The sequence below is a fragment of the Saccopteryx bilineata genome, chromosome 1 (genome assembly GCF_036850765.1).
Source record: "Saccopteryx bilineata isolate mSacBil1 chromosome 1, mSacBil1_pri_phased_curated, whole genome shotgun sequence".
Taxonomy (NCBI): Eukaryota; Metazoa; Chordata; class Mammalia; order Chiroptera; family Emballonuridae; genus Saccopteryx; species Saccopteryx bilineata.
In genome coordinates, this window is record NC_089490.1 from 225,867,813 (window position 1) to 225,894,404 (window position 26,592).

Below are 26,592 nucleotides of genomic sequence, written 5' to 3' on the forward strand. Positions count from 1 at the left end.
TTTCTAATGACCACACAGAGCCTTGCATTACTTTAAGGACAATATAATTACTAATCTTGAGTATAATGCTACTTAAGCAAAAAGGGTGAATCCAGTAAAGTCTATTTAAGAATATGTAAAGGCCCTGGCAGGTTGGCTCAGTGGTAGAGCACCGGCCCGGCTTGTGGAAGTCCCAGGTTCAATTCCCAGCCAGGGCACACAGGAGAAGCGCCCATCTGCTTCTCCACCCTTCCCCCTCTCCTTTCTCTCTGTCTCTATCTTCCCCTCCCGTAGCCAAGGCTCAACTGGGGCAAAGTTGGCCCGAGCGTTGAGAATGGCTCCATGGCCTCCACCTCAGGCACTAGAATGGCTCCAGTTGAAATGGAGCAATGCCCCAGATGGGCAGAGCACCACCCTCTAGCGGGCATGCCGGGTGGATCCGGTCAGGTGCATGTGGAGTCTGTCTCTGCCTCCCCGCTCCTCATTTCAGAAAAATACAAAACTAAAATAAAAGAATATGTAAAAATACAGAAAGCATTTTGGAAAAAACCCACTGATTATCCAGAAATACCAGTTATAAATAGCTTATTTCTCCTACCTCCTTAAAAAATATTAGCTTCTTAGCTCCATATGAATGCAGGTATGTAGTACTCACCTTAACTACTGCAGGAGTTTCAAGTAAATGTAATTCAGAAGCCCTGGAGGTATTGTGAAGTGAACCTTTTAATTGTGAACTCTGTGGTGATAAACTGGATGTTAGGGATAAAGGAAGTCTTGTGGGGCTTTGCTGAATAAACCCCAAACACTGAGAAAGCTGGGGAACAGGGTAAACAACCAAATCCAGCAATCTGTAATGAGAGCACACATAATAGAAAAATCCCAGCAACTTAAGTTATTCATAATAATAAACAAAAGAATTCAGTGTTCCATTTAATACTCAGGCTTCTACATTCATTGGTAAATATGGTAACTACATAAAATATATACACTTAGTCAAGTGCATTAATGAAATGCATGTTCAAAATGTCAGAAATTTAATTCAGTAGCAAAAAAAAAAATTAGGAATTCCAGTTAACAACTGATAAAGAATTCTAGTCCTCCCTCCTTTTTTATCAATATCTACTGAACCCCACTATGTGCCATGCATGTATTTTCAAATAAAAATGAACTGCTAATAATTTAAAATATTAAGGAAAATAGGGCAATATTTCCCCAGCAATCCACTTGCTACAATTAATTTTCATCAACACTTAAAAATTCCGTCCTTTCACCTACATGTGATGCACATAACAAAAACTGGTTTATTCTACCTTCACGGTTTTCACAACAAACACTAGACTGACCATCAAAACAGAACACTTTTTTTTCCAAATTAATGAAGGTAGTGACAACCATGGAATCTGAACAGTATTCTATAATGCCCTGGACCCAGTTCATATCAGAGGATAAGACTGATCTCATTGATGCCTTGTATTAAGCTGGCATAACCTAACAGCTTAAAAACTTAAATTGCAAACAAATCATTAAAATCTGAAAACAAAATTTTCAGGTTCTATTATCTGGTGAACCATATAGGAAGTCATTCCTTTCCCAATTTCCTAATAAATCAGTCTATTTTATGCTTATGCTTTTTAGCAACAGAAAAACAATAACCTATCACTATCCCAAAATGTCTATGTGACCCTGATGAGAACTAGGAAAGTGCAGCATGTTTTGGTGCCCAGAAATAAAAAATTCCAGTTGCTGTGCCTTTCCCTGTCATTCTATCCTTTATGTTCAGATGAGATTTTCACAGTTACAGGGGCAGACCAACAGAGATAATAGGTGCTTTAAGATCAAACTTATTAACCATTAGGGACATATTTATAAGAATCATTTTCTTTGTGTGTGACAGAGAGACAGAGAGAGGGACAGTGAGGAAGGAGAGAGATGAGAAGCATCAATTCTTCATTGTGGCACCTTAGTTCCTTAATTGCTTTCTCATATGTGCCTTGCCACAGGGGGGGCCCTAAAGCAGAACGAGCGACCCCGTGCTCAAGCCACATGAGCACATGCTTAAGCCAGTGACCTCAGGGTTTTGAACCTAGGTCTTCCGAGTCGCAGTCCAACGCTCTATCCACTGTGCCACTGCCTGATCAGGCAAGAATCATTTTCTTAATACATTAATACAGGGTCTTTCCCACTTGTTATTCTATATTAAGCACAGCTTTGAGATTTCCATTAAACACAAATATCCAATCAGTCTGCTTGACATTTCTTTCTGTTACCTGTTCTAACTCTTCTTTTCCTTCTCTACCTCATTTGTATTCAAATTCTGTATCTGTAAACTGTTTACTTATATATTTTTATCCCAAATAAACATTTTGTAAATGCCTTACATTGTGCTAACATTTATATTTTAGGTATCTATGATTGACTGCTCCTCAAAAGCAGGGTCTGTGCAACAAGATCTTATACTAACAAGACTTAATATGCTATACTAAAAAACGATCAAGAAAAAATGTATTTTATTTTCTTTTTTACAGAGACAGAGAGAGAGAGAGAGGGATAGATAGAGACAGACAGGAAAGGAGAGAGATGAGAAGCATCAATCATTAGTTTTTCGTTGAGACACCTTAGTTGTTCATTGATTGCTTTCTCATAAGTGCCTTGACTGTGGGCCTTCAGCAGACCGAGTAACCCCTTGCTCGAGCCAGCGACCTAGGGTCCAAGCCAGTGAGCTTTTTTTTTTTTTTTTTTTTTTTTTGCTCAAACCAGATAAGCCCACACTCAAGTTGGTGACCTTGGGGTCTCGAACCTGGGTCCTCCGCATCCCAGTCCAACATTTGATCACTGCGCCACCGCCTGGTCAGGCAAAAAAAATGTATTTTCTAAAGAAAGTATTAATTATTATATTAGACCTTAGGATTTCTTCACTGTTTTGACCATGATCCAAATAAGTAACACACTGCAGATCATACACAAAATATAAATTACGTCAAACAGCATTTAGCGGCCCTGGCTAGGTTGCTCAGTGGTGGAGCATCGGCCCAGCATGTGGATGTTCCGGGTTCAATTTCCAGTCAAGCCACACAGGAAAAGCACCCATTTGCTTCCCCACCTCTCCCCATCTTGCTTCTCTTTCTCTTTCCTTCCCTCCTACAGCCATGTCTCAACTGGAGCAAGCTGGCCCCAGGTGCTGAGGATGGTTCCATGGTTTCTGCTTTAGGTGCTAAGAGCTCAGTTGCTGGCAATGGAGCAACACCCCAGAAGGGCAGAGCATCTCCCCTTAGTGCGCTGGCCGGGTAGATCCCAGTCTGGGCACATGCAGGGGAGTCTGTCTCTACCTCCCCTCCTCTGAGTAAAAATAAATAAAAAATAAAATACAGCATTTAGCTTACTGTATGCAGTGCCCACTGATTTCATCCTATTCTATTTCATTAAAAGAAATGCTAGTCAAGGCCCTGGCCAGTTGGCTCAGTGGACAGAGCATCAGCTAGGCATGTGGATGTCCTGGGTTTGATCCCTGGTCAGGGTACATATGAAAAGCAACCACCTGCTTCTTTCCCTCCTTCTCTCTCTATTTTCCTCTCGCAGCCAGTGACTCCACTGGTTCAAATGTCATCCCCGGGCACTAAGGATAGCTCAGCTGATTCAAGCATCAGCCCCAGATGGGGGTTGCTGGGTGGATCCTGGTCGGGTGCATGCGGAAGTTTGAATCACTATTTCCCCCTCCTCTCACTTAAAAACAAAAACTAATATCATATCATATATATATATACTAATCAAAATCCATTAAATTTACATACTACCCACTAATGCCAACCAAAATTAGACTATTAAAAAAACCCTTTGATTATAGATCACCAAGATTAAAGAAAGCCAAGTTAATCTCTTTTGCTCAGGATTTTAATAAAGTTTTGCTTCTTTTCTCTAGGCAGTTTGAAATCATAAAGCAAAAATTCTAAGTAGTCTACCAGCTGATGTAAAATTTATTAAATTATTTGTAAAATTTTAAAGATAATTAAAAATTAGTGCAATTATTCTCTAACATTGTGTCTTAAAAGTGATTTAATAAATTCTTACCTAGAAACTTTTTGTGATGCTTTTAAAATTGGTGTTCCAAAAAATGCCCCAGGCAGCTCTGGATCTGGGAAAGATACCACAGGAGGTGGTCCTTCTATTTTAGGACTACTACAAACAAAATAAAAATGTTAACTTTTGATTATGTATCACAAGGAACATTAAATTAAAAATTTCTTGTAAGAAAGTAGCCAACATAGAAGTTTTCCTTTTTACATATTAATCACCTCTAAGGTTGGACTGTTTATGAATGCTGATAACCAGGAAAGATGAACAAGTAACATGAGTATGAGTATGAAAAGTGTAAAAAAAACATACCTATTATAGGCTAAGGTGCTAATTTTCAGTTCATCACTTTTCCAAACCTCTCCAATTTTAGATAACACATTGTGGATGAAAGTAGATCTTGTTAACACAGTCCCTAGTACAGTCTGCTTTGGAACTGCAGATAATGGTTTGGGCCGAGAAACTGTAATATAAAGGATGTAGGATATAATTTCATCTCTAACAGCAGGATTTTAACAGAACATTAATATAAGAGTGACTGGAAAACATCACAAGGTAAGAATTTAGTTAATACTGTATTTGGTTTAACACCATCTTTGCAGAAATTTAACAATTTGGGCTTTTAGGAATATGGTGATAAATTATTCTACATGTTCTCTAAAAGTTGGATAAGAATCTTCAAATTAAATAAAAAGAGTTCTTTCATTTTTTATTATATTACTAAACTGTAAAAACTTCCAAGAAAGCATTACATTTCCTGTAGTAGAATGGCCAATAAAAAAGGCACCACTATAGTGATTCAAAGCAAAAGAGAGCTAAAATATAGCAGTGGTTGTAAAAGGTAATCAGTATCTACTCTAACTCAATATTTTGTAATATTTCATGAAATCTTACCTTTTCGAATAAACGTTGAAACATGGTAAGGCTTAGCTCGTTCAACGGCTAATTTTCGATGGACTCTAGGAAGAACTTTCCCATACTGCTCTAATAAAGAATTTCGAGCCATTGACCTTTCCCGCAAGTGAGGATCACGATCATTCTATTGAACATATATCATAACTGGTTAAGAATTTAATCTTCAAACATATTAGGTGCTATGTTTACATATTTACCATTTAAAATACAATTATGGTGCTCGCTTCGGCAGCACATATACTAAAATACAATTATGAATACCAAGAATACCTCCTCCTCCCTACATACCCATTCTTCCAAACCAAGAACCTCATATACACATACCTCATATATCTCATACTTTACTAAACTTTACCCATCAATAATTCGAAGTTCCTCCCATCAAGGTTTGATTCTTCACAACTAATGAAAACACCAGTTGTTATTTACTAAGCTTCTACACATCTCTGTACAACCTCACAAAGAGATACCATTTTACATACAAGGAGACAAGGCACAGAAAGTATGTTCCAAGCACACAGCAAAATGAGAATCAGCCTGATCCCTAAAATCTATGCTCTTTGCACCATATAATTTCTCCTGCTGTCCTCTACCTCATCCTCCCATGTTCCTGGAGTGAAGTCATTAGTCTGGCAAAATTATAGGCAGATACTTAAACAGAAATGGCATATATAAAAGAATTAGGTAAGTAATAATACCAATTCCTAATTCTACTATAGAAGGTAAGAAGAGGATTTTCTAAGCTCAAATTTACATAAAACCCAGTGGTTGGTTACCAAACTACAAGCACTTTGATAACCAACTCACCAGTTTTCCTTATTCTCTTGACCCCCATAATAAAACAAGTTTATACCATAACATTAATCTTCAGAGTTTGGTTCAGCTTTAAGGCAGGGACGTAGTTGGCACGCTGTAAATGGTGAACTAAAAGAAGCTCATGATTCTGTACACTGGTGCTGGACTGCAAGAACCTCACCAAACACTCCTAGGGAAGAACATAGCAGATTTGTAAGCTATGAACATATCCTGAATTTCTCACAAGCTTTTATTGATAAGCCATTACCTGCTCAGTGTCTGTAAATGGTAACTTGAGTAAATCCTCCATTAAGCCCATTTCCTGACAGACTTGATATGTGTGCTTTAGTAACTCCTCTATATTCAATTTGTTAGAATGGTGTCGCAGTAAACTCCAGGCCTCAATCATGCACCTGAAATCAGTATTTATCAAAGTTTAGTTCCAGAAAAACTATTTAAAATATTCAAAACCAGTAATCCACCTAGATTCTCAAAGACACTTTGTAATTTAAGAGTACTTAATTTTATTGATTACTAATCACTGCATGAAGTATACTAATGTCAAAAAGCATCTTTAAAGACTTTACCTTATGCTGTTCTACATCATTATTAAGGATAAAAAAAATAGAAAAGTAAAGTAAAAACACAGAAGTTCAAGAAGATAAAAAACTAATGTGGTCTAGATAGAACTGATTGATTAGTATAGTGCCACAGAGAAAAGTCAGGCTTTTAAGGAAACGACAGCATGAGAAAGAGGAGTAGAAAAGAAAATAAGCAAAGCCTGACCAGGCAGTGGCACAGTGGATAGAGTGTCAGCCTGGGACCCAGAGGACCCAGCTCAAAACCCCATGGTTGCTGGCTTGAGCATGGGCTCATCCGGCTTGAGCATGGGATCACAGACATGACCCCATGGTCATTGGCTTGAACAAGGGGTCACTGGCTTGGCTGAAGCAACCACCCCCCACAAGGCACATATGAGAAAGCAGTCAATGAACAACTAAGGTGCCACAACGAAGAATTGATGCTTCTCATCTCTCTCCCTGTCTGTCCCTCTCACTAAAAAAAAGAAAGAGCAAAGATTGAAACAAGCATTTTGTGTTTAAATGGGGAGGTGAAGGTTTAGTTTAGTAATAGTAGATTCTGGCTGATGTATGGCAAGCTTTTACTGGAGAACATGGGTCAAATTAGTTTTTAGACACCAGGTGGGGACACCTCTGATGCCCTCCCTTTTCTGAGCAATAGGTCATTAAATGAAGCAGTGTTTGCCTGACCAGGTGGTGGCACAGTGAATAGAGCATCAGACTGGGATGTGGAAAACTCAGGTTTGAAGCACTGAGGCCATCAGCTTGAGCATGGGCTTACCAGCTTGAGTGTGGCCTCATCTGGCTTCAAACCATGGTTGCTGGTTTGAAGCCCAAGGATGCTGGTTTGAGCAATGGGTCACTCACCCTGCTACAGCCCCCCCTCCCCAGTCCCCTGCCAAGGCACATATGAGAAAGCAATCAATGAACAACTAAAGAGCTGCAATGAAGAACTGATGCTTCTCATCTCTCTCCTTTACTATCCAGCCCTTTCAAAAGTGAATTTAAAAAAAAGACTGATAAATGAATACTGATATACATAAAAATACTATGTGAACCAAGTTACACCAATTCGTATTTATAAAGAAATAAATCAGAAATTTTTAAAAAAATACTTTATTGATTTTACAGAGACAGGAGAGAAATGGGAGCATGGAATGGGAAGTAATAACTCATAGTTGCTTCATGTTAGTTATTCATTGCTTGCTTGCTGTATGTACCTTGACCAGGGAAGCCCACGGTTTCAAACTGGCAACCTTGGCATTCCAGGCCAAAGGTTTATCCACTGCGCCACCATAGGCCAGGTAAATCAGAAAATTTTGAGTGGTCCTTTGTTTTTATTTCTGAGCTTACTGTACAGCACACAATGTTGCTAGATTTCTGGAGACTGGATAATTGAAGCTTTACTGTACTTAAATAAGGTTTAGAATTGCAATATTTAATATTTGCTATAGCTAAGGAAGAAGAAATCACAATATAGCAAATCAGAGAAACATGTTAATAATAAACAAACGGAATCAAAAAGAAAAACCAACACCTGCTCTTTGATTTAAGCATTAGTGATCAATTACCACCTTTTTAAAGTCACTCAAGAGTGAGAAACCTACATGCAACTGAAAAAATTTACATGCTACTAGTCAACTCAGTATTTGGATTCTTAACCCATTTATTAAACGTTTGTAGCTTTTAGTTACTTACATTCATTTTTGACGTTTTCTGCTATCCAAACACTATTGCAAACCCAATTTCCACAAATACTTTATTACTTTTATTTCACAAATAACATTACTTTTGAGGACACTTAAGTTTTACACGTGTAGCTAACCTATTATTTTTTTTTTTTTTTTTTTTCTTCTGAAGCTGGAAATGGGGAGAGACAGTCAGACTGACTCCCGCATGCGCCTGACCGGGATCCACCCAGCATGCCCACCAGAGGCAACGCTCTGCCCACCAGGGGGCGATGCTCTGCCCCTCCGGGCGTCGCTCTGCCGCGACCAGAGCCACTCCAGCGCCTGGGGCAGAAGCCAAGGAGCCATCCCCAGCGCCCGGGCCATCTTTGCTCCAATGGAGCCTTGGTGCGGGAGGGGAAGAGAGAGACAGAGAGGAAGGAGGGGGAGGGTGGAGAAGCAAATGGGCGCTTCTCTTATGTGCCCTGGCTGGGAATCGAACCCAGGTCCCCCGCATGCCAGGCCGACACTCTACCTCTGAGCCAACCGGCCAGGGCCGCTAACCTACTATTTAACTACAGAACTTTTCTTCCAATTCAACCCTCTCCCCTCAGAAATACAGTCTATTTAACCAAAGAGAATAAAGACTTTCAGAGTGTTGACACTAACGTACTATTTGGTTCACAAATGACAATTTGAGGTAAAATGACCAATTTCTAATATAAAAATTTCTTAAAAAAAAGATTGAAAAAACCAATACAGGTTGTTTGAAATAGTAAGAAATTTAGTTCCAAGCAATTTCCTCAACTAATTTAACAGAAAAACCCAATAACCAGACCACTATTTTTTTTCAATCATCTCATTTAACTTGTCACCATTAATATGTATGACAAGTATAATTACAGCAATATTGCTATAAGTGGTGAATATATCAGGCTGATTAGAGAACATTAAAATACTGTCAAGGGAAGAATAAAGCAATACAAAGATACCCCCTGCTCAGATCTTATTTAAACAGATGCTTCAAGATTTCCTTTCTAGAAGAGTGCAATGGCAACTATCATATACAAACAACTGCAGTACCCAAGCAACTAATATTACCAAAAATATCAGAGTACCCTCATTGGAATAAACCCTTAAAGAATATACAATCACTTCATTCAACATGACTTTATTCTTCCTCTATATTTCTGGCTCCTTTTCAGTATACTCAGATATTAACTATCCATGTAGGAAACTATCAATATTATCAATTAGCAACAGATACAATTTTAAACCTTATTTTGGTTTCCTCTTTTACACTCAGGGTACTTCTTATTTATCTTATTCTAGATAAAAGATGTCTTACATTTTTCTTAAGGTTAAAAGATGAAGAATTGGAAGAATATTATGTAATACAACAAAAGCAAAATACATGTTGCTACTATTTCATCAATTCCATTATATTAATAGATAAGATAAAAAGTGTTACTGTACTTATGAAATATGTACTTACCTATTAAAAAGCAAAACAGTGAGGCAAAGGATAATATCACTATCACTGGACATTGTTGGCTTCATTGTCTGAATGTACCTGAGGGCTTGTCTGTGCTCGCCCTGACTCATGAAGGCTTGAAGGATCTTTGAATGCTGCCACAACTCAGGTTTTGCAGTAGCTGGGTGAAACAGAAGATCCAAACCATTCTGCAAAAATGACATGAAATTGAGAAATATAAATATAATGCTTTGCGTGTAGATACAGTGGCATACTTTAAAAGATAGGCAATACTAAAGCCACAAAACTCAAGATAAAACCAAGGTAAATATAAATTGAAAATATCTAATTTAATCTATAGTATATTTTATTTTAAATAAAAGCCTTATGCATAAATAAGTGTAAGAACAAATTGATGTTTCTCTATCTCTCTTCCTCTCTAAAATCAATTTTTAAAAAGCCTCATACTTTTCAAGTGTCATTAAGCTCTTATATAAAATCTTTCTGTCACCAACTTCACAGATCAACACCAAATCTGCCTTCTGTGGTTCTGCTAACACACTATTTCTAATATAACAATCACCCTGTCTGCACTGTTAATAACTGTTTACCTATTTGTTTCCTTCTTCAGACAGTGAAAAACCTGGGGTTCTTCACTTCTTATCTTTGCATTCTTACGGCCTAAACTGACTCCTCAGGTTACCTCTAGAAGTAAATTGCATCATATATCTAATATTAAATTTAAATGTTATGTATTTTTATAGTTTATGAAAGCTTTCATTCTAAGTGAACAGACTTACCTCATAGTCATTGTGATCTATCAGCCAACACCCTTGAATAAGTTTAACCTGGTCCCAAGGAATGGCAAAGTGAGTTGGAAATGATTCGATGGAAGTATTCATTTTGTTTGGGAAGGAATACATAATATCCAGTAGCAAATAAATGGTCTTTTTAAAAGAGGATTAAGGATAATAAAAAGAAAAACTCCTACCTATATATCTGTAATAGGTAGCAACAGAATATAGCAGAAAAGATTCTTGAAAGATTTCTTTCAGTGTTTAGAAAGCCATTGTGGATATCCAGCTAGGGGTAGTATGGTTTTATTAAATGTGGTACAGCTAATCCCACAACCAACTCATTCATCCTCAACAGTAGGTACCACTACGAAAGAAATGAACTAAAGCATATTTTCTTCACGAAGTTAGTAGCTTAGCAAATTTAAGAAACAAAGCTATTGACAAAATTTCAGTTATCCAGCAAAACCTGGCAGCTTAAGCAGATGCATCATATATCTTAGAACAAAAACCTTACTGCGGCCCTGGCCAGTTGGCCCAGTGGTAGAGCATCGACCTGGCATACAGCAGTCCTGGGTTCGATTCCCGGCCAGGGCACACAGGAAAAGTGCCCATCTGCTTCTGTACCCCTCCCCCTCTCCTTCCTCAACTGTCTCTCTCTTCCCTTCCCGCAACCAAGGCTCCATCGGAGCAAAGTTGGCCCGGGCGCTGAGGATGGCTCCATGGCCTCTGCCTCAGGCGCTAGAATGGCTCTGGTCCCAACAGAGCAATGCCCTAGATGGGCAGAGCATCGCCCCCTGGTGGGCATGTCAGGTGGATCCTGGTCGGGCGCATGAAGGAGTCTGTCTGACTGCCTCCCCGTTTCCAACTTCAGAAAAATACAAAAAATAAAAATAAATAAAAAAATAAAATAAAATTTTAAAAACCTTACTGCAAAGACCATAGGGCTCAACACAACATCTAAGGTAATATTAAGCTAACTTAGGCCCTGGCTAGGTTAGAGAATAAAGCATTGGCCTGGCGCAACAGAGATCGCAGAATGAACCCCCAGTCTAGGGACCTATAAGAAGCAATCAATGGGTACATAACTAAATGGAATAATTAAGTTTAACAACAGGTTGATGCTTGTCTTTCTCTCTCCCTTCCCAAATCAATGAAGAAATTTAAAAAAAAATTAACCTAACAAATATATTCCTATTCAGTACATAAATTAACCTATTTGAGAATGATTACTATCCAGCATTGTTTTAGAACAGCTGTTCTTAATTTTGATAGTGCCTCAGATATATTTGAGAATCTGATGAAAGGTATGACCCTGTCCTACAAAAATAAACATAAAATAAAACAAAATTTTGCTAGTTTTAAGTTAACCATAGACCATCTATATGCAACCCACAGATAATGGGCTAAGAACCTTCCTTTAAAAAAAATTCAAATGGGATTAGATTGGATTAGATGTGTAGGGTTCCTACTAGTCTGAAATTTTATGATTTTGGTAATATATGAATTCTTTGATAAAAATTTTAAAGGATACAACAGAATGTTTGTTTGCTTCAGTAACGTTGTCTAGTAGGTATATGTCAAGTAGTGCCTACAGAAGAGATAAAAAAAATTCAGTGCATTTTCTCTTTCATTCATTCATTCACTCACTTTGTTTTTCCCAAGGCTGGGACAGGAATGAAAAATACAAATAAGCATATCTCCCTCCCAACAACTCTGTAGACTCTTTAAGTGATATCAGTTATTGCAAACCTACGTGTAGACTAGGAGGAGGATATTTTCCTGTGCCTCCTTCATCCCGTTTCCACAACTTCTCAGCTTGGTCTCCTAATCGAGAAACCAGTCCATCAATGATCAAATAATCATGGTTCCACTTCCCTCTGCAATCAAGGCAACATTAAAGATCCTTAAAATATTAGTGGTAATCATTATTATTATCAAAACAATAGCATTAAACACTTCAAATTAATGACCTACTATCAAAAGGAGAAGCATTGGGAGGGGATAAGGAAAAAAAAATCGCCCAAGTGCTAAAATGCAAGAATGTAAAAAAATAACTGATAACATATTTTGTGCTTTTCTGATGAATTGCAGCTTCCAGTCTTTTTCTGAATAAGAATTCTCAGGAAAAAAATGCTTACTAGAATCTTCTCTAATAATCAATCATGGTAAATAAGTTTTATTTAGGAAATAATAAATAGCTCTACTCAAGTTCTAAAATAAAAGTATGACCATTAGGTCAAGGTAAACATTACAAATAAAAGTCATGTTGGTAACAAATTCTGATCCTTGACTGAGAGTTCCACCCATTTAATCATTTTATAACACGATGGACTCTGTTCTATAGATGTCCTTTTGACTTCTTATACAAAAAATTTCTAAAACGTTGTGTGAAGATTCTGGATGTACTTTACCTTGATAAGCGCTCACACTGCTGTCGACGACCAATGTAGTAGTTCTGAATTACAGGGTAGTTGTACCATAACCTTGACAACTGCACAGCATCATCTAGATTTTTTTTTTAAGAGTTGAGAAAAAAGCTAGTAATACTTCCAAAATATCCCGTCAATACTTAGGTTACACACATTGATTTTTACTATAATTTTATAATTTAATTTGTAGGCTTGTTAAATTTAAATACTACTACCAATCCCTTTATTAATAAATGCACAAATGAGAAAACCAAGTCTATCATAAACATCTATAACAAGAAGGATCCTAAGAGAACTATGAAAGAATAGACAGTGGGAAAGCACCTTTAAATAAAATCTAATGCGCCCTGGCTGGTTGGCTCAGCGGTAGAGCGTCGGCCTGGCGTGCAGAAGTCCTGGGTTCGATTCCCGGCCAGGGCACACAGGAGAAGCACCCATCTGCTTCTCCACCCCTCCCCCTCTCCTTCCTCTCTGTCTCTCTCTTCCCCTCCCGCAGCGAGGCTCCATTGGAGCAAAGAACGCCCGGGCGCTGGGGATGGCTCCTTGGCCTCTGCCCCAGGCGCTAGAGTGGCTCTGGTAGCGACAGAGCGACACTCCGGAGGGGCAGAGCATCGCCACCTGGTGGGCAGAGCTTCACCCCTGGTGGGCATGCCGGGTGGATCCCGGTTGGGCGCATGCGGAAGTCTGTCTGACTGTCTCTCCCCGTTTCCAGCTTCAGAAAAATACAAAAAAAAAAAAAAAAAAAAATCTAATGCCAATCTTGGAAATGTATTCCAAACAAATCAAATTCTCTAATTCGTGGTATTAGCATGAATCATTAGATAAAAGAAAAGTATTTAAATGCTGGCTAATAATATTAATTAGTAATGAACAGTATTAAAAGAGTCTTTAAGAAAACAAGACTGACAAATTAGATTATAAAATGTATAGTTGTATGGGCCTAAATTATAACTGGTAATATCGCTGAACCAACTTTCAGAACGCATGTTTTGTCAAATATTCTGTCCTTCAAAATGTTACCCAATCCAATAAACATGTATGCAAAATCTGTGTGTTGGGCATGGGTGAGATACTGAAGATATAAAGTCAAGAGAATTTAAGTAAAGGTAAGTATAGAAGAAAATATAAGTAAGGTAGAAGAAGAAAGAAAATATTAGAAAACAAAATTACAAAAATTTATTAATTTTTATAGATTAGTATTAATAGATTAATATTTTACCTAAACCCTCTGGTAAAAGCCCAGACTGAGAGAACCAAAGAACCATTTGTGCATACTGACAGATGAGCTGGGAGACCACACACTTATTGGTTAAGTTCATACGACCTGTAAAGAAGAGTTAAACCTCAGGTTTTCGATTTTCAACCACAAATGAAATACCAAGACAAAGGTTTTAAAAAACAAATTAATTCCTTGGTAATTTTTAACAACATGTATTTTTTGAACAAACTTAGCTTGAACAAATAATTTCCAAAATGATAAAATAACTCACTGACTAAAATTGATGTTATAGGTAAATGTTTCCATTTTAGCTATACTTCCATTTAGCTAATCTCAAAAGACAAATTTAAACATTAATACAAACTATACAGTATCATTAATATAGACTGTTCACACCAGGCCTTTCAAAAAATTGACTGTTTTGTTTAAATGGCAAAACAAAAAAATTACAATGACCTCTGGGAATAAAAACTTATATATAAAAATGTGAAATTCTACTGTAAATGCACTACCTTAATAGTTGGTAAGATTTAACTTCCAAATTTCCCAAGCTCATTTAAGCAAGAGTTCATGCTGCATATACATAATAAGTCTGTAGCTTCTCATTAAAAAACAAAAACAAAACCCCAGCATTTGAGACATAATGAAATAATCCATCTCAAAGAGCAAATTTATTCTTTCTCAAAAATCAAGAAGTAAAATTTAATAAAACATTTATTTATATAAGATAAACAGCATTTATATAAGATAAAACAGACCTCTTTCCGTGATCTCCTGGGCCTGTGTTGCAAAACAGAGTAAGACTGTATTAAGATTGCTTAGAACCAAATGGCACTGTTGAACAGATTGTATAGTCTGTGGGTCAATGAAACGACATGAACCATCAAATAACGGTGTACCTTTCGAGGATAAAATACATGATCAGTTTCGGCACAGTAAATCCCGATTAAACTCACAACTGCAAACTTTATCAAATCCTACTGACTACAGAATTATTCTATACATTATGAGATTTACAAAGACCAGCCAAAAAATGGCTAACACCCTCAAAAAAACTAGAAGGGACAAATACAGTATTTTTTAAATGTAGAATGATGTCAGCAGTAAGTGAACACAGATGAAGGTGATGTAGGTTTAACTTCAGATTCACTAAAAATCAGTAATATTCATTAAATGTTTCCCCTTCAAGTAACTCTATCAGAACTTTTATGTACCATGTTGTTTTATAATTAATACTTCATAAGAATTTTCTGCCCTGGCCGGACAGAGCATCATCCTGAAGAATAGAGGTTGCTGGTTCAACCCCTGGTCAGCGCACATGCAGGAACAGATCGATGTTCGTGTGTGTGTGTGTGTGCGCGCGCGCCTCTCTCTCTCCCCCCCCTTCCTCTCTCACTAAAACCAATAAATAGAAATTTTAAAAAACTTAAAAAAAATTTTTAATCCATTTGTTCATTCATTGTAAGACAGTAATAGAAATAAAAATATACTTCTGGCCCTGGCCTGGTGGCTCAGTGGGAAAAGTGCAAAGATCACAGGTTCAATCCCCATTCAGAGCACATACGAGAAGCAATTAATGAGTAAACAACTAAATGGAATGACAGATTGATGCTTCTCTCCCTCTTTCTCCCTTCTCATCCCCCACCTGTCTAAAATCAATGGAAGAATTAAAAACAAAAAAAGTCATACTTCTAAATAAACTTAGATTTTCCTTTCTTGTACAGGGCAATCATATATTACCTCTTAACATTAGTTTTGACTAACTGGGCATAATGGCTTTTTAATAGTCTCAAGATACCTCAAAACTCAAAGCATACAACAGAGTAGGAAACAAACTATCAAGAAGGAAAATAACTTGGCATGACTGATAATGACACTTGATAGAGAACAGAGATGATGAGCTTTTACCCTAGTATTTAGCTTCTTTACACTCATAAATATTTTTAAAGAAAAAATGAGTAAGAAGTTAACTGGCATATTCTCCGTACTCAATCATAAGCATTTTTTTGTAAATTAAACTCCTAAGATCAAGATAAATAAGGCATAACTCTGCAACTTGCTACTGTGGACACAGCATTTTGCCAGTTTAACCATCTGTAGCAAAAATCTTGGTCAAAAAGTAATTCTGTCACTCTAATATTAAAGCACAGTTTTCTTCTGGGGTTTCTTTACAGAGTTAATAACTTCAAAATGATTAAATTATTGTTACTGTACTTAAAACATAAATCATGATTAGTTTAATACTTACATAGCCTGTCAAATTCCTCTTTTGTGAGGATCACTTTATTCCATGTCCATTCAAGAACAAAGCGCAAATTAGCAGCAGAATTTGGTTGTTCTTATTTGTAAATATAAAAGGAAAAAACAAAGAATGATTAATCATAAACAAAAAACAAGTACCTTTTCATTGGTGAGACCTGATGGAAACCACCCTAACCAAGGGCACGTGGTAAAAATCAACATTAATGGAGTTGACAAATAGGTATCACATATCCTTCTCAGTGCAGTGCCTCACTTTATGTGAAAAATGCAAAATCTGAATCTAATCATGAGGAAAAATCAACAAACACAAATTGAAAGACACTCTAAAAAATAACCCAGTTATATTCTTTTAAAATGTTAATTTTTTGGAAAGACAAACTCTTAGGAATTATACCAATTTAAGAGAGATTAAAAGACATTAAAATTAAATACGGTATACATTTTGGATTAAATTCTGGATTCCCCCTGCCCAGAAATGCCACAAAAGGACATTACTGGAACAATTAGTAAGATTCCAATAAGAGCCCTGGCCGGTTGGCTCAGCGGTAGAGCGTCGGCCTAGCGTGGGGAGGACCCGGGTTCGATTCCCGGCCAGGGCACACAGGAGAAGCGCCCATTTGCTTCTCCACCCCTCCGCCGCGCTTTCCTCTCTGTCTCTCTCTTCCCCTCCCGCAGCCAAGGCTCCATTGGAGCAAAGATGGCCCGGGCGCTGGGGATGGCTCTGTGGCCTCTGCCCCAGGCGCTAGAGTGGCTCTGGTCACAACATGGCGACGCCCAGGATGGGCAGAGCATCGCCCCCTGGTGGGCAGAGCGTCGCCCCTGTTGGGCGTGCCGGGTGGATCCCGGTCGGGCGCATGCGGGAGTCTGTCTGACTGTCTCTCCGTTTCCAGCTTCAGAAAAATGAAAAAAAAAAAAAAAAAAAAAAAAAAGATTCCAATAAGGTCTTTTTTTTCACCACCCACTCCATCCCTGCCCTTTCTTTGGGAGTATACCTCCCCAAATATAAAGTAGTATTTTGTATATGTATAAAATTCTATTTGAGGATTACAAGGGTTTTCACGGTAAAGTTGTGCTCTCTATAATGTACTCAATAAGCAGTCTTTCTTGTGAAATTTTTTTAAGCAGTTGCCTTCTGCTATTTGAATTATTATTTTCCTCTACCATTTAAAGTTTCATTTTCTGTTTTTTGGGGGAAATGTTTCAGGGGGGAAAACAAGGGAATTTTAGAAATCTATATTCTAAAGTTGCCTGCTTTATACCAAGGACTTCTTACCTGCTTTTACCAGGCAACTCACCAATTCTCCAAAAGGGGGAAAAAGGCACCTTGAACAGAGACGTGGGATAGTTTTCATCACTCACATTGAAGGACCTATAATCCAGGTGTTGCTGGGAACTGTAAACTGCTTTCCCATCATCCCAATAAGGTCTTTAGGTTAGATAATTACAAGTTATCAATGTTAATTTTCATTATTTTTTTTTTTTAGTGAGAGACAGAGGGACAGATAAGACAGAAGGGAGAGAGATGAGAGGCATCAATTCTTTATTGCAGCACCTTAGTTGTACATTGATTGCCTTCTCATCTGTGCCTTGACCAGGGGCTTCAGCTGAACCTGGGTCCTCTGCATCCCAGGACGAGGCTCTATCCACTGTGCCAAAACCTGGTCAGGCAATTTTCATGATTTTTATACTTGAAAAGTGGTTCTGTAAGTAAACATTCTTGTCCTTAGAAAAAATTACTGATTTACTGATGGGTAAAGAAGCATCATGTTTTCCACTTATTCTCACATGACCGAAAACAAAAATAATGTGTTGTCTGTAAAGTCAGTGAGTGATACACCACGCTGGATAAATCCCCAGAGAATTTTGATGAGTGAAAAAGAGCCAATCCAGGAAGGTACATACTATATGACTCCATTTATGAATATTTTTTTAAATGACAAAAATTCTAGAAATAGAGGATAGATCAGTGATTGCCATGGGTTAGGGATGTGACTATAAAAGGTCAACATGGAGAATCCTAATTTTTGTATTAGTGGCTCACCAGAGTTTACAATTGAGGTGGTGATGTTGGGGATGGTCAAGAGTGCATGAGATCTCTCTATACTGTGTCTTATAATAGTGTACTACAGGCAAATCTACAACTATCTCCAAATGAAGTTTAAGCACATCCACAAACAGTGAGTTGATAAAATTCTGAAAACAGAAAAGTAATTTTTCATTAAAAATCATTATCTTGCCTGACTGGGCGGTGGCGCAGTGAATAGCGTCAAACTGGGATGCGGAAGACCCAGGTTCGAGACCCAAAGGTCCCCAGCTTGAGCGCAGACTCATCTGGTTTGAGCAAAAGCTCACCAGCTTGGACCCAAGGTCGCTGGCTCAAGCAAGGGGTTACTTGGTCTGCTGAAGGCCCACAGTCAAGGCACATATGAGAAAGCAATCAATGAAAAACTAAGGTGTCACAATGAAAAACTGATGATTGATGCTTCTCATCTTTCTCCCTTCCTGTCTGTCTGTCCCTATCTATCCCTCTCTCTGTCTCTGTTAAAAAAAAAAAAAAAATCATCATCTTACCCTCCATTATCCACCTTCTGATGTATCCAGTCAAAAGTCCCAGGGAACTTGTATGGATTGCTGCTGATAATACAGCTTTTAATTGTTCTTCCTATACCATGCATGAAAAAAGGGGAAGAAATTAAATGATTAAGAACATGTGATCTCAGAGGTAGCAAGTTCTAGCTCAGAATATAAATTGTAAAGGCTTAGAAGTCATTATGACACACTAGGATAACTATCTAAAAGACAATAATGAGGTTTGGTAATGACGTGGAAAAATCTAGAATCCGCACACTGCTGGGTGGGAATGTAAAATGGTAAAGCCCACTCTGGAAAACAGTCTGGTAGTTCCTTAAAATAAAAATGACCATATCACCGAGCAATTCAACACCAAGAGAAATGAAAACACATGACCAGACCAGAACTCTATATAAAGCAGCATTATTCCTAATAGTCAAAAACTGTCCATCAACTGAAGAATGGATACATAAAATGTGGTATACTCATACAGAATATTAGCCATAAAATGAAGTACTAATACATGCTATGACATAAATGACCCTTGAAAACATAAGCTAAGTTAAAGCCAGCCACAAAAGGCCATATATTATTAAGATTCCATTTATATGAAATGTCTAGAACAACTAAATCTATAAAGATAAAGTGGATTAGTGGTTACAAAAGGTTGGGGGGGAGAGAGAAGGGAAAGAGGTGATGGCTAATGAATCGTATACCTTAAACAGGTGAATTGTACAATATATAAATTATATCTTAACAAAACTTATTTACAAAATCATTATGTAAAGATGGTATAAGTCAACAAGGACAAAGAGAAGGCATCATGAGATTAAGACAGCTCAACAAATTTTTGAAAAGCAGTAATGAATAGGGAAAATGCGGCTTTTTAGCAGTGTGAAGAAAACCATGTCCTAAAGTCCCCACAGAGAGGAACTAGGGATGAAAATAGAGCAGTTTGGCTCTCAGAATCTTATTAGGTTACATTCTTGGAAAAATAGGTTCAGAGGAAAGTGGAGAGAATGGGTAGTCAAACATGATACTGAAAATAGGCAACAGATTAAACCAGAACATGAAACAGTCCCACACTTCTGTTACCCTGAAGCAAAACGCTGTGGAGGTCAGCCTGACAAATCTTTGTAAAAACTGAATGACCCCAGGCCTGACCTGTGGTGGCACAGTGGATAAAGCGTCGACCTGGAAATGCTGAGGTTGCCGGTTCAAAACCCTGGGCTTGCCTGGTCAAGGCATATGTGGGAGTTGATGCTTCCAGCTCCTCCCCCCTTCTCTCTCTCCTCTCTCTCCCTCTCTGTCTCTCTCTCTCTCCCTCTCTGTCCTCTCTAAAAATGAATAAATAAAAAAATAAAATAAATTTTAAAAAAAATTCCTTAAAAAAAAAAAAAAGAAAAACTGAATGACCCCAGAAAATATCTGGGTTCCCTAATGAGAAGGTGCACATCCAATCTATCATCCTAACGAAGGCCTCTGGATGAACTCTACCCACATATATGAGTTAGTTTATCATCTCTTACTGACTCACTTAACATATAAACAGATGACTAAGGACCATCAAATATTTAAGAACAGCCATTGGTGCCCTGGCCGGATAGCTCGGTTGGTTAGAGCAGTGGTCCCCAACTTCGGGGCCACGGACCGGTACTAGTCTGTGGGCCATTTGGTACTGGTCTGCAGAGAAAGAATAACTAACTTACATTATTTCCGTTTTATTTATATTGAAGTCTGAACAATGTTTTATTTTTTAAAAATGACCAGATTACCTCTGTTACATCCATCTAAGACTTACTCTTGACGCTTGTCTCGGTCATGTGATACATTTATCTGTCCCACCCTAAAGGTAAGTCCGAGAAAATATTTTCTGACATTAGTCTGTGGCCCAAAATAGGTTGGGGACCACTGGGTTAGAGCATCGTTCATAAGTGCAGAGGCTGACGGTTCAGTCCCTGGTCAGAGCACGTATAGGAACAGATTGATATTCCTGTCTTGTGCTCTCTCCCTTCCTCTCTCTAAAATCAATAAAATAAACTTAAAAAAATAAAAGAAAATAAAAATGAGGATAGCCATTAGCATCAAAAAGACTAAAAGCAATAAACTGATTTGATTACTCAGAGAAAAAAGATAATGCAGGGAAATGCGTAAACTTTAAAAATAGATGATTTCATCCATAAAAAATAAGATCACTATGAAAAATATGAAAAAATACTAGCTCACAGAAATTTTTAATTAGATCCAAATTTTAAAAAATCTAATAGGAAAAAATAAATAAACTCCCAGAAAATAGAGCCAGAGACAAAAGAGATTAACTGCTAGAAAGTAGAGTGAAGTTAATAGAAGATCAATTCAGGACAGCCAACGTTTGCCTAATGGGGTTTCATAAAGAGCAAAAACAAATTGAGGAGTTAAGAAAATAAAGAGAAAGAGAGAGAGAAAGAGAAAGAGAAGAGAAAAGAAAAAAAAGAAAAGAGAGAGAGAAGGAAAGAAAACGCTAAGGTTGTGTGAATGATAGCCTAGGCAAGGATTTTTTTTTAAGGCCATTTGAGAACACTAAGAAAAACCAAAAGTTATAAAGAAAAAAATGTTAACATAGATCACTATGTAGTGAATAAATATTTATACAGAGACAATATAAGAGGGAGGGAAAGGAAAGGAAAAAACTCTGATAACAATAGTATTGAATGTTTCTACTTCTATGAAATTACTAAATGTCAGGTGTTAAACCACAAGCAGCAATATTTACACTGAATCTGATATTTAAAAGGCTTTCCCACTTTTTGTTATATATCTATAATTGTGTAAATAAGTCAAATACTGCTTAGGCAGAAAGAGTTAAAACATTCTCTCTTTCTCCATGGGAAAAGTAACCCATGGGATCGCTTTACTCTAGCATATTTTACTAGCAAATACTGAGTTAAAATAAATATGAATTATGAGCTATGACCAGGCATCTCCTGATGGGTAACATATACTGGGGTCTAGGAAAACTGTGAATAGACTATAACTACCACTAAGAAGGTAAGATTTTGGCTTCCATAACTGAGTCTGAGTCCTATTAACTGTCTTGTTTTGCAGGAAATTGGTATCTTTACTAATAGGTTTTCACAAGATACTTATTTCTATAGTGCAGTGGTTCTCAAAACACTGGATCAGAATCACAGCAAGGGCTTTATTAAAACTCAGACTGCTGAGCTCTATTCCTGGAGTTCCTGATTTAGTAGCCCTAGGGTAGGAACCAAGAACATGCATTCTAACAAGTTCCCAGTGAAGCTGGTATCAGAGACCACACTGTCGCTACATACAATGAGATTCAAAGTCAATATGGTTTCCACTCTTGCACCTACCCTGTTCTCTCCGGGAGCTGGAAAATGGACCCTAGACTATTATAATGACTTCCACTCATGACATGCCTGATATAGCCATGTGTTTCCTGTCCCATATCCTATGCCAGGCGTCCCCAAACTGCGGCCCCCTGAGGCCATTTATCTGGCCCCCCGCCGCACTTCCAGAAGGGGCACCTCTTTCATTGGTGGTCAGTGAGAGGAGCACTGTATGTGGCAGCCCTCCAGCGGTCTGAGGGACAGGTAACTGGCCCCCTGTGTAAAAAGTTTGGGCACCCCTGTCTATGCAACTAAGTGAATTTGGTGCCAAGTTATGGCCTATTAGGTCCTGGGAGTATGAATTTTAAGCCCAATCCAAGATCTTAGTTAATGATCATGCAGAGCAGGCACTGTATTACTTAACAGACTTTTGCAGAAATTATCTAATAGATTTTTATGATAGAGAGCAAGAGAGTGAATAACATAAAACACAAAAGCAACAAAGTTAAAAATCATCTCACTTGACTTAAATTGGAAGGATGAATATCAGTAAGTCTTGGTGAGAGAAGGCCAGCCACAAGACATCGATTATAACCATCTGAAATGACTTCATTGAGAAATGGTCCCGATTTCTTTAAAAAAGTTAAAGTCTGTAACAGATGGAGCAATAAGATATCAATCACTTCTCAACTCAAATAACCAAATTTAAGAATATTTAATAAACCCACTACTCTACTTTTCAATAACATGTTGAATAAAACCACAAATACTGAAATGGAAATTGTGGAAGACCGCATTTCTGAACTTCTTTGAAGGAGAAGTGTTTTTTGGTTCTTGAGCTAAACCAAATACTTCCTAATTATAAATAATAAGGATGTTTTGGGTAGCTTATATTGCTTTTACCTTTTCTAAAGCTGATAGGCTAATGATAGATCTAATGAAATGAACATGTGTGCACACACACACAAACACAACCTGCAGTTGATTCCTCTTGCTCTAATAAAAAATGGGATCTGAAATAAAGCATAAGTATGGCATTCATCCATATCTAGCTGAGTATCACTTAAATGGTTTGTCACTTCGATGGTTCCGTGGAAAGGTATTTTTCACCACATTGCCATCACCAGGCATGGCACCACTGTGCTAGGTACCTTCTTTGCATTACTTTAATTATTCATAAGCTTTCTGAGAAGAGAATTCAGAAGGATAAAAGAAAATGTGGTAAGGCAATGATGTACTTTGCTCTTTTCCTTGGGGTTCAAGTAGCTAACATCCACAGAAAGCTGCTAAAAACATCCCAATAGGCCCTGGCCGGTTGGCTCAGTGGTAGAGCGTCGGCCTGGCGTGTGGGGGACCCGGGTTCGATTCCCGGCCAGGGCACATAGGAGAAGCGCCCATTTGCTTCTCCACCACCCCCCCTTCCTCTCTGTCTCTCTCTTCCCCTCCGGCAGCCAAGGCTCCATTGGAGCAAAGATGCCCGGGCGCTGGGGATGGCTCCTTGGCCTCTGCCCCAGGTGCTCGCAGCAGAGCAACGCCCCGGAGGGGCAGAGCATCGCCCCCTGGTGGGCAGAGCGTTGCCCCTGGTGGGCGTGCCGGGTGGATCCCCATCGGGCACATGCGGGAGTCTGTCTGTCTCTCCCTGTTTCCAGCTTCAGAAAAAAAAAACCAACCAACCAAACAAACAAACAAAAAAAAACATATCCCAATACCTCTCATTAACCTAGTAAAAGCTACCATAAGTTTAAATCCATGATTCAACTTAAGTTCAATAAGAAACACTGCCCACATTGTTAGCTGCTACCTACCTTCTTCTGAAAGCCAGTACAGGATACATGAACAACTCCTGAGTTTAACAAGCAAGTGGCATCTAAAAAAAATTTTGAAAAATACACTTATATATTATATTTGAGATGGCATTGAAATAACAAAATTTATCTTAACAGATTGCTAGCCAAAGTATAGAATTATTACATATAATAAACTTTAAAATAAATTTTCCAGGTTTTTCTATCTTAAGACACCAAACCTTATCATAAATGCACTAAACATGAAATATTTAATCTTTTCTAAATTTAAGTGATAATTTCTTCATAAAACGTATTAAATTTCTCATGTACATGTATGTATCAATTTCCAAAGTTATCCTACATTAGCTGACAATGAGATATGAATAAATACTACTATAAACACATACATACTCTCTTGCATTTTACTTTTCTCAAAAGGTATTGTTAGGGAAATACATACCAAAATTATAAGAACTTGGGTTAAAAAACTGTTCAGGAGGTGAATATGAAGGACAAACTCCTCGACTTAAACTTCTCTCGTGTACGAATACATCCAAGATGTAATGTGGAGACATCCTACTTACAACAGAATCCAGTGACCATAATGCAAAATAAGAGCAATTATGCAGATACTCTCCAGATCTAAACGAAAATTTTACAAAACTGTTAAGTTACTGAACTGCTACACATAAAAATACCAAGAGAGAGAGAGAGAGAGAGAGAAAGAGAAAGAGAATCGTACCTTAACGAATCTGGCATTTGTGCATGATACCAACGGTTTATGTCAAAAATTCCCAAATATACAGAAGGCTTTCCTTGTCCATACATATTCACTTGCCAGGTAAAGACTGAAACACTAGTGTCAGGAGACAGAGCTAAAAGAAACAAACAAACAAACAAAAAGAATACAAAAGTAAAATCCCTCAAATAATAGTATAGCAAGATTTTCTCATAAATTAGTACTTGATTTAATTTACCGAAAAGCATTCTATCGTATTTTGTAAGTAGAGACTCATTCAGTTGTACCTTGACTGTTTTTCTATTTCAAGAACACCTTATTTAAAAACTATTCATTATAAAAGTTATATTCTGGCTCACTTTCAGTTAACACCTTAGTAACTTTGAAGTGTCAGAGATAGAAAGTAGAAAGTGATTTGAATGAATAATCTGTCAAGAATGGTATATAGCTAGTACCAGAGAAGATCAATACCTAAAATGGATGCCCTTAGGCCTTTGAGCTTAATTCTTTAGAGGAATTCTGGTTGAGAAGGACTGATGTACATGGTACATGGTAAAAGGGTAAAAAAAAAAAAAAAAACCTGGATGATGACTATGGAATGAAAAAATAGGAACAAAGTAGGAGACAACAACAGAAGAAAAGAGGAAAGTAAAAATGTGAGATACAACTAATGGGAAATATTACAAGATGCAAGTAGGGAAGAAAAGAGTTTGATGAGTCTGGTTTTGACATGCTTGATTGGATGTGATATCAGGATGAGTAACAGAGATGTGAGGAGGAGGACAGAGACCTCTGGGGTGGATGAGCTAACCATGAGAATGAATCCCAACAAGAACGCAAACACAACCAGAGCTCTAGTGAGCATTCCCAGAACTGAATGAACCTATGACATTAGAATATATAATCTTGATAGCTACCCTTTGCAAAAGGTGTAACTTTATTATCTCACTCACAGGTGGAGAAGCAGAGGTTCAGAAATGCTAATTTCTGCTTCAAAGGTCAAAACTAGTGACAAGAGCTGGTATTTGAATCCATGTTAAATTCTAAAATATGTGCAATTTTATGCCAGGATGTTTACTAGGAAGAAGGAATCACACTAGAGGAGACAAAATATTCAAGGCAACCAAGGCATGTCCTGTCATGTGTCTCAAAAAAATACAGAGAGAAATGTTATTCGTAGACTATTATTCACAGTAGCCAAAACTAGGCCATTTTGTCTGTTTTCTGACTTAGATTAAAACACAATAATCCCTCATTTCTTTAACCTGTTCAATTCTTGAGTTCTACATAACAATATGAAGAATAAATACCCAGTATCTCATACACACCTGGATAAATGCCTTAACTAGTATTCCAATTTTTTAACTGCAAGAAGTGAAAATGCTACAAACCGAAAAGTTTTCACAAATTTTAAATCAAAATGAACATTAAATCAAGCATTCACATGACATATAAGAGTACTTTTAACTAACCTTCACTTATGCCTTCCTCCCTGTCACCGTGAGATCGAAATTTCTCTATAGTCTGGCATCCCAACAGTTTAGTATTACTAGTCTGTCCCCTCAAAGAAAACATGCCACCTGTGAGGTCCAGTGTGTACCTTTCTTCACAGTATTCTAACCCCTGAAAGAGAATATGTATAAAAATCTTTAACTTAATAGGATTCTAAGCAAAGTCATAAATGTTCTCTAAACTTAAAAGATTCACACAATATAAAGTTTTAAAAAGTTAAACCATGAAAAGAATGTATCACAGAAAGGGGTTCTAAAATTTTATATAGCATGAAACTCAAAAGGCTAGTTATTTTAATCTCTCAAAAATAACTAATTACCAATAAATCTTCTAGAGCTGTTATCAGACATGGGAACATTCAAGCACTATCAGTTGGAGTGTAAACTGGAGTAACTGGTGAAATTAAATATACATATACGCTAGACCAGCAAACCTACTCCTGAGTTCTCACTAAAATTCTTGATCTAG

At 37.6% G+C, this 26,592-nt stretch overlaps 1 protein-coding gene across 2 annotated transcripts in view; it reads right to left on the reverse strand.

Moving 5' to 3' along the window:
• The window catches only part of AHCTF1 (AT-hook containing transcription factor 1), an 86,507-nt gene that overhangs the window by 28,800 nt on the left and 31,115 nt on the right, over positions 1 to 26,592 (reverse strand). The window contains exons 8-27 of one of the 2 annotated variants that reach the window (XM_066236975.1): positions 26,085 to 26,235; positions 24,616 to 24,748; positions 24,334 to 24,515; positions 23,892 to 23,953; positions 22,608 to 22,736; positions 18,758 to 18,848; positions 16,173 to 16,262; positions 14,683 to 14,823; positions 13,925 to 14,029; positions 12,688 to 12,781; positions 12,030 to 12,153; positions 11,808 to 11,864; positions 10,280 to 10,426; positions 9,501 to 9,688; positions 6,026 to 6,170; positions 5,816 to 5,947; positions 4,942 to 5,086; positions 4,360 to 4,510; positions 4,045 to 4,149; positions 635 to 827 (exon numbers count right to left, since the gene is read on the reverse strand). In XM_066236975.1, the coding sequence (XP_066093072.1) occupies positions 635 to 827; positions 4,045 to 4,149; positions 4,360 to 4,510; positions 4,942 to 5,086; positions 5,816 to 5,947; positions 6,026 to 6,170; positions 9,501 to 9,688; positions 10,280 to 10,426; positions 11,808 to 11,864; positions 12,030 to 12,153; positions 12,688 to 12,781; positions 13,925 to 14,029; positions 14,683 to 14,823; positions 16,173 to 16,262; positions 18,758 to 18,848; positions 22,608 to 22,736; positions 23,892 to 23,953; positions 24,334 to 24,515; positions 24,616 to 24,748; positions 26,085 to 26,235 (2,565 nt within the window). Of the gene's footprint in view, positions 1 to 634; positions 828 to 4,044; positions 4,153 to 4,359; positions 4,511 to 4,941; positions 5,087 to 5,815; positions 5,948 to 6,025; positions 6,171 to 9,500; positions 9,689 to 10,279; positions 10,427 to 11,807; positions 11,865 to 12,029; positions 12,154 to 12,687; positions 12,782 to 13,924; positions 14,030 to 14,682; positions 14,824 to 16,172; positions 16,263 to 18,757; positions 18,849 to 22,607; positions 22,737 to 23,891; positions 23,954 to 24,333; positions 24,516 to 24,615; positions 24,749 to 26,084; positions 26,236 to 26,592 lie in introns of both variants that reach the window. The other variant, XM_066236967.1, reaches the window with a different exon arrangement.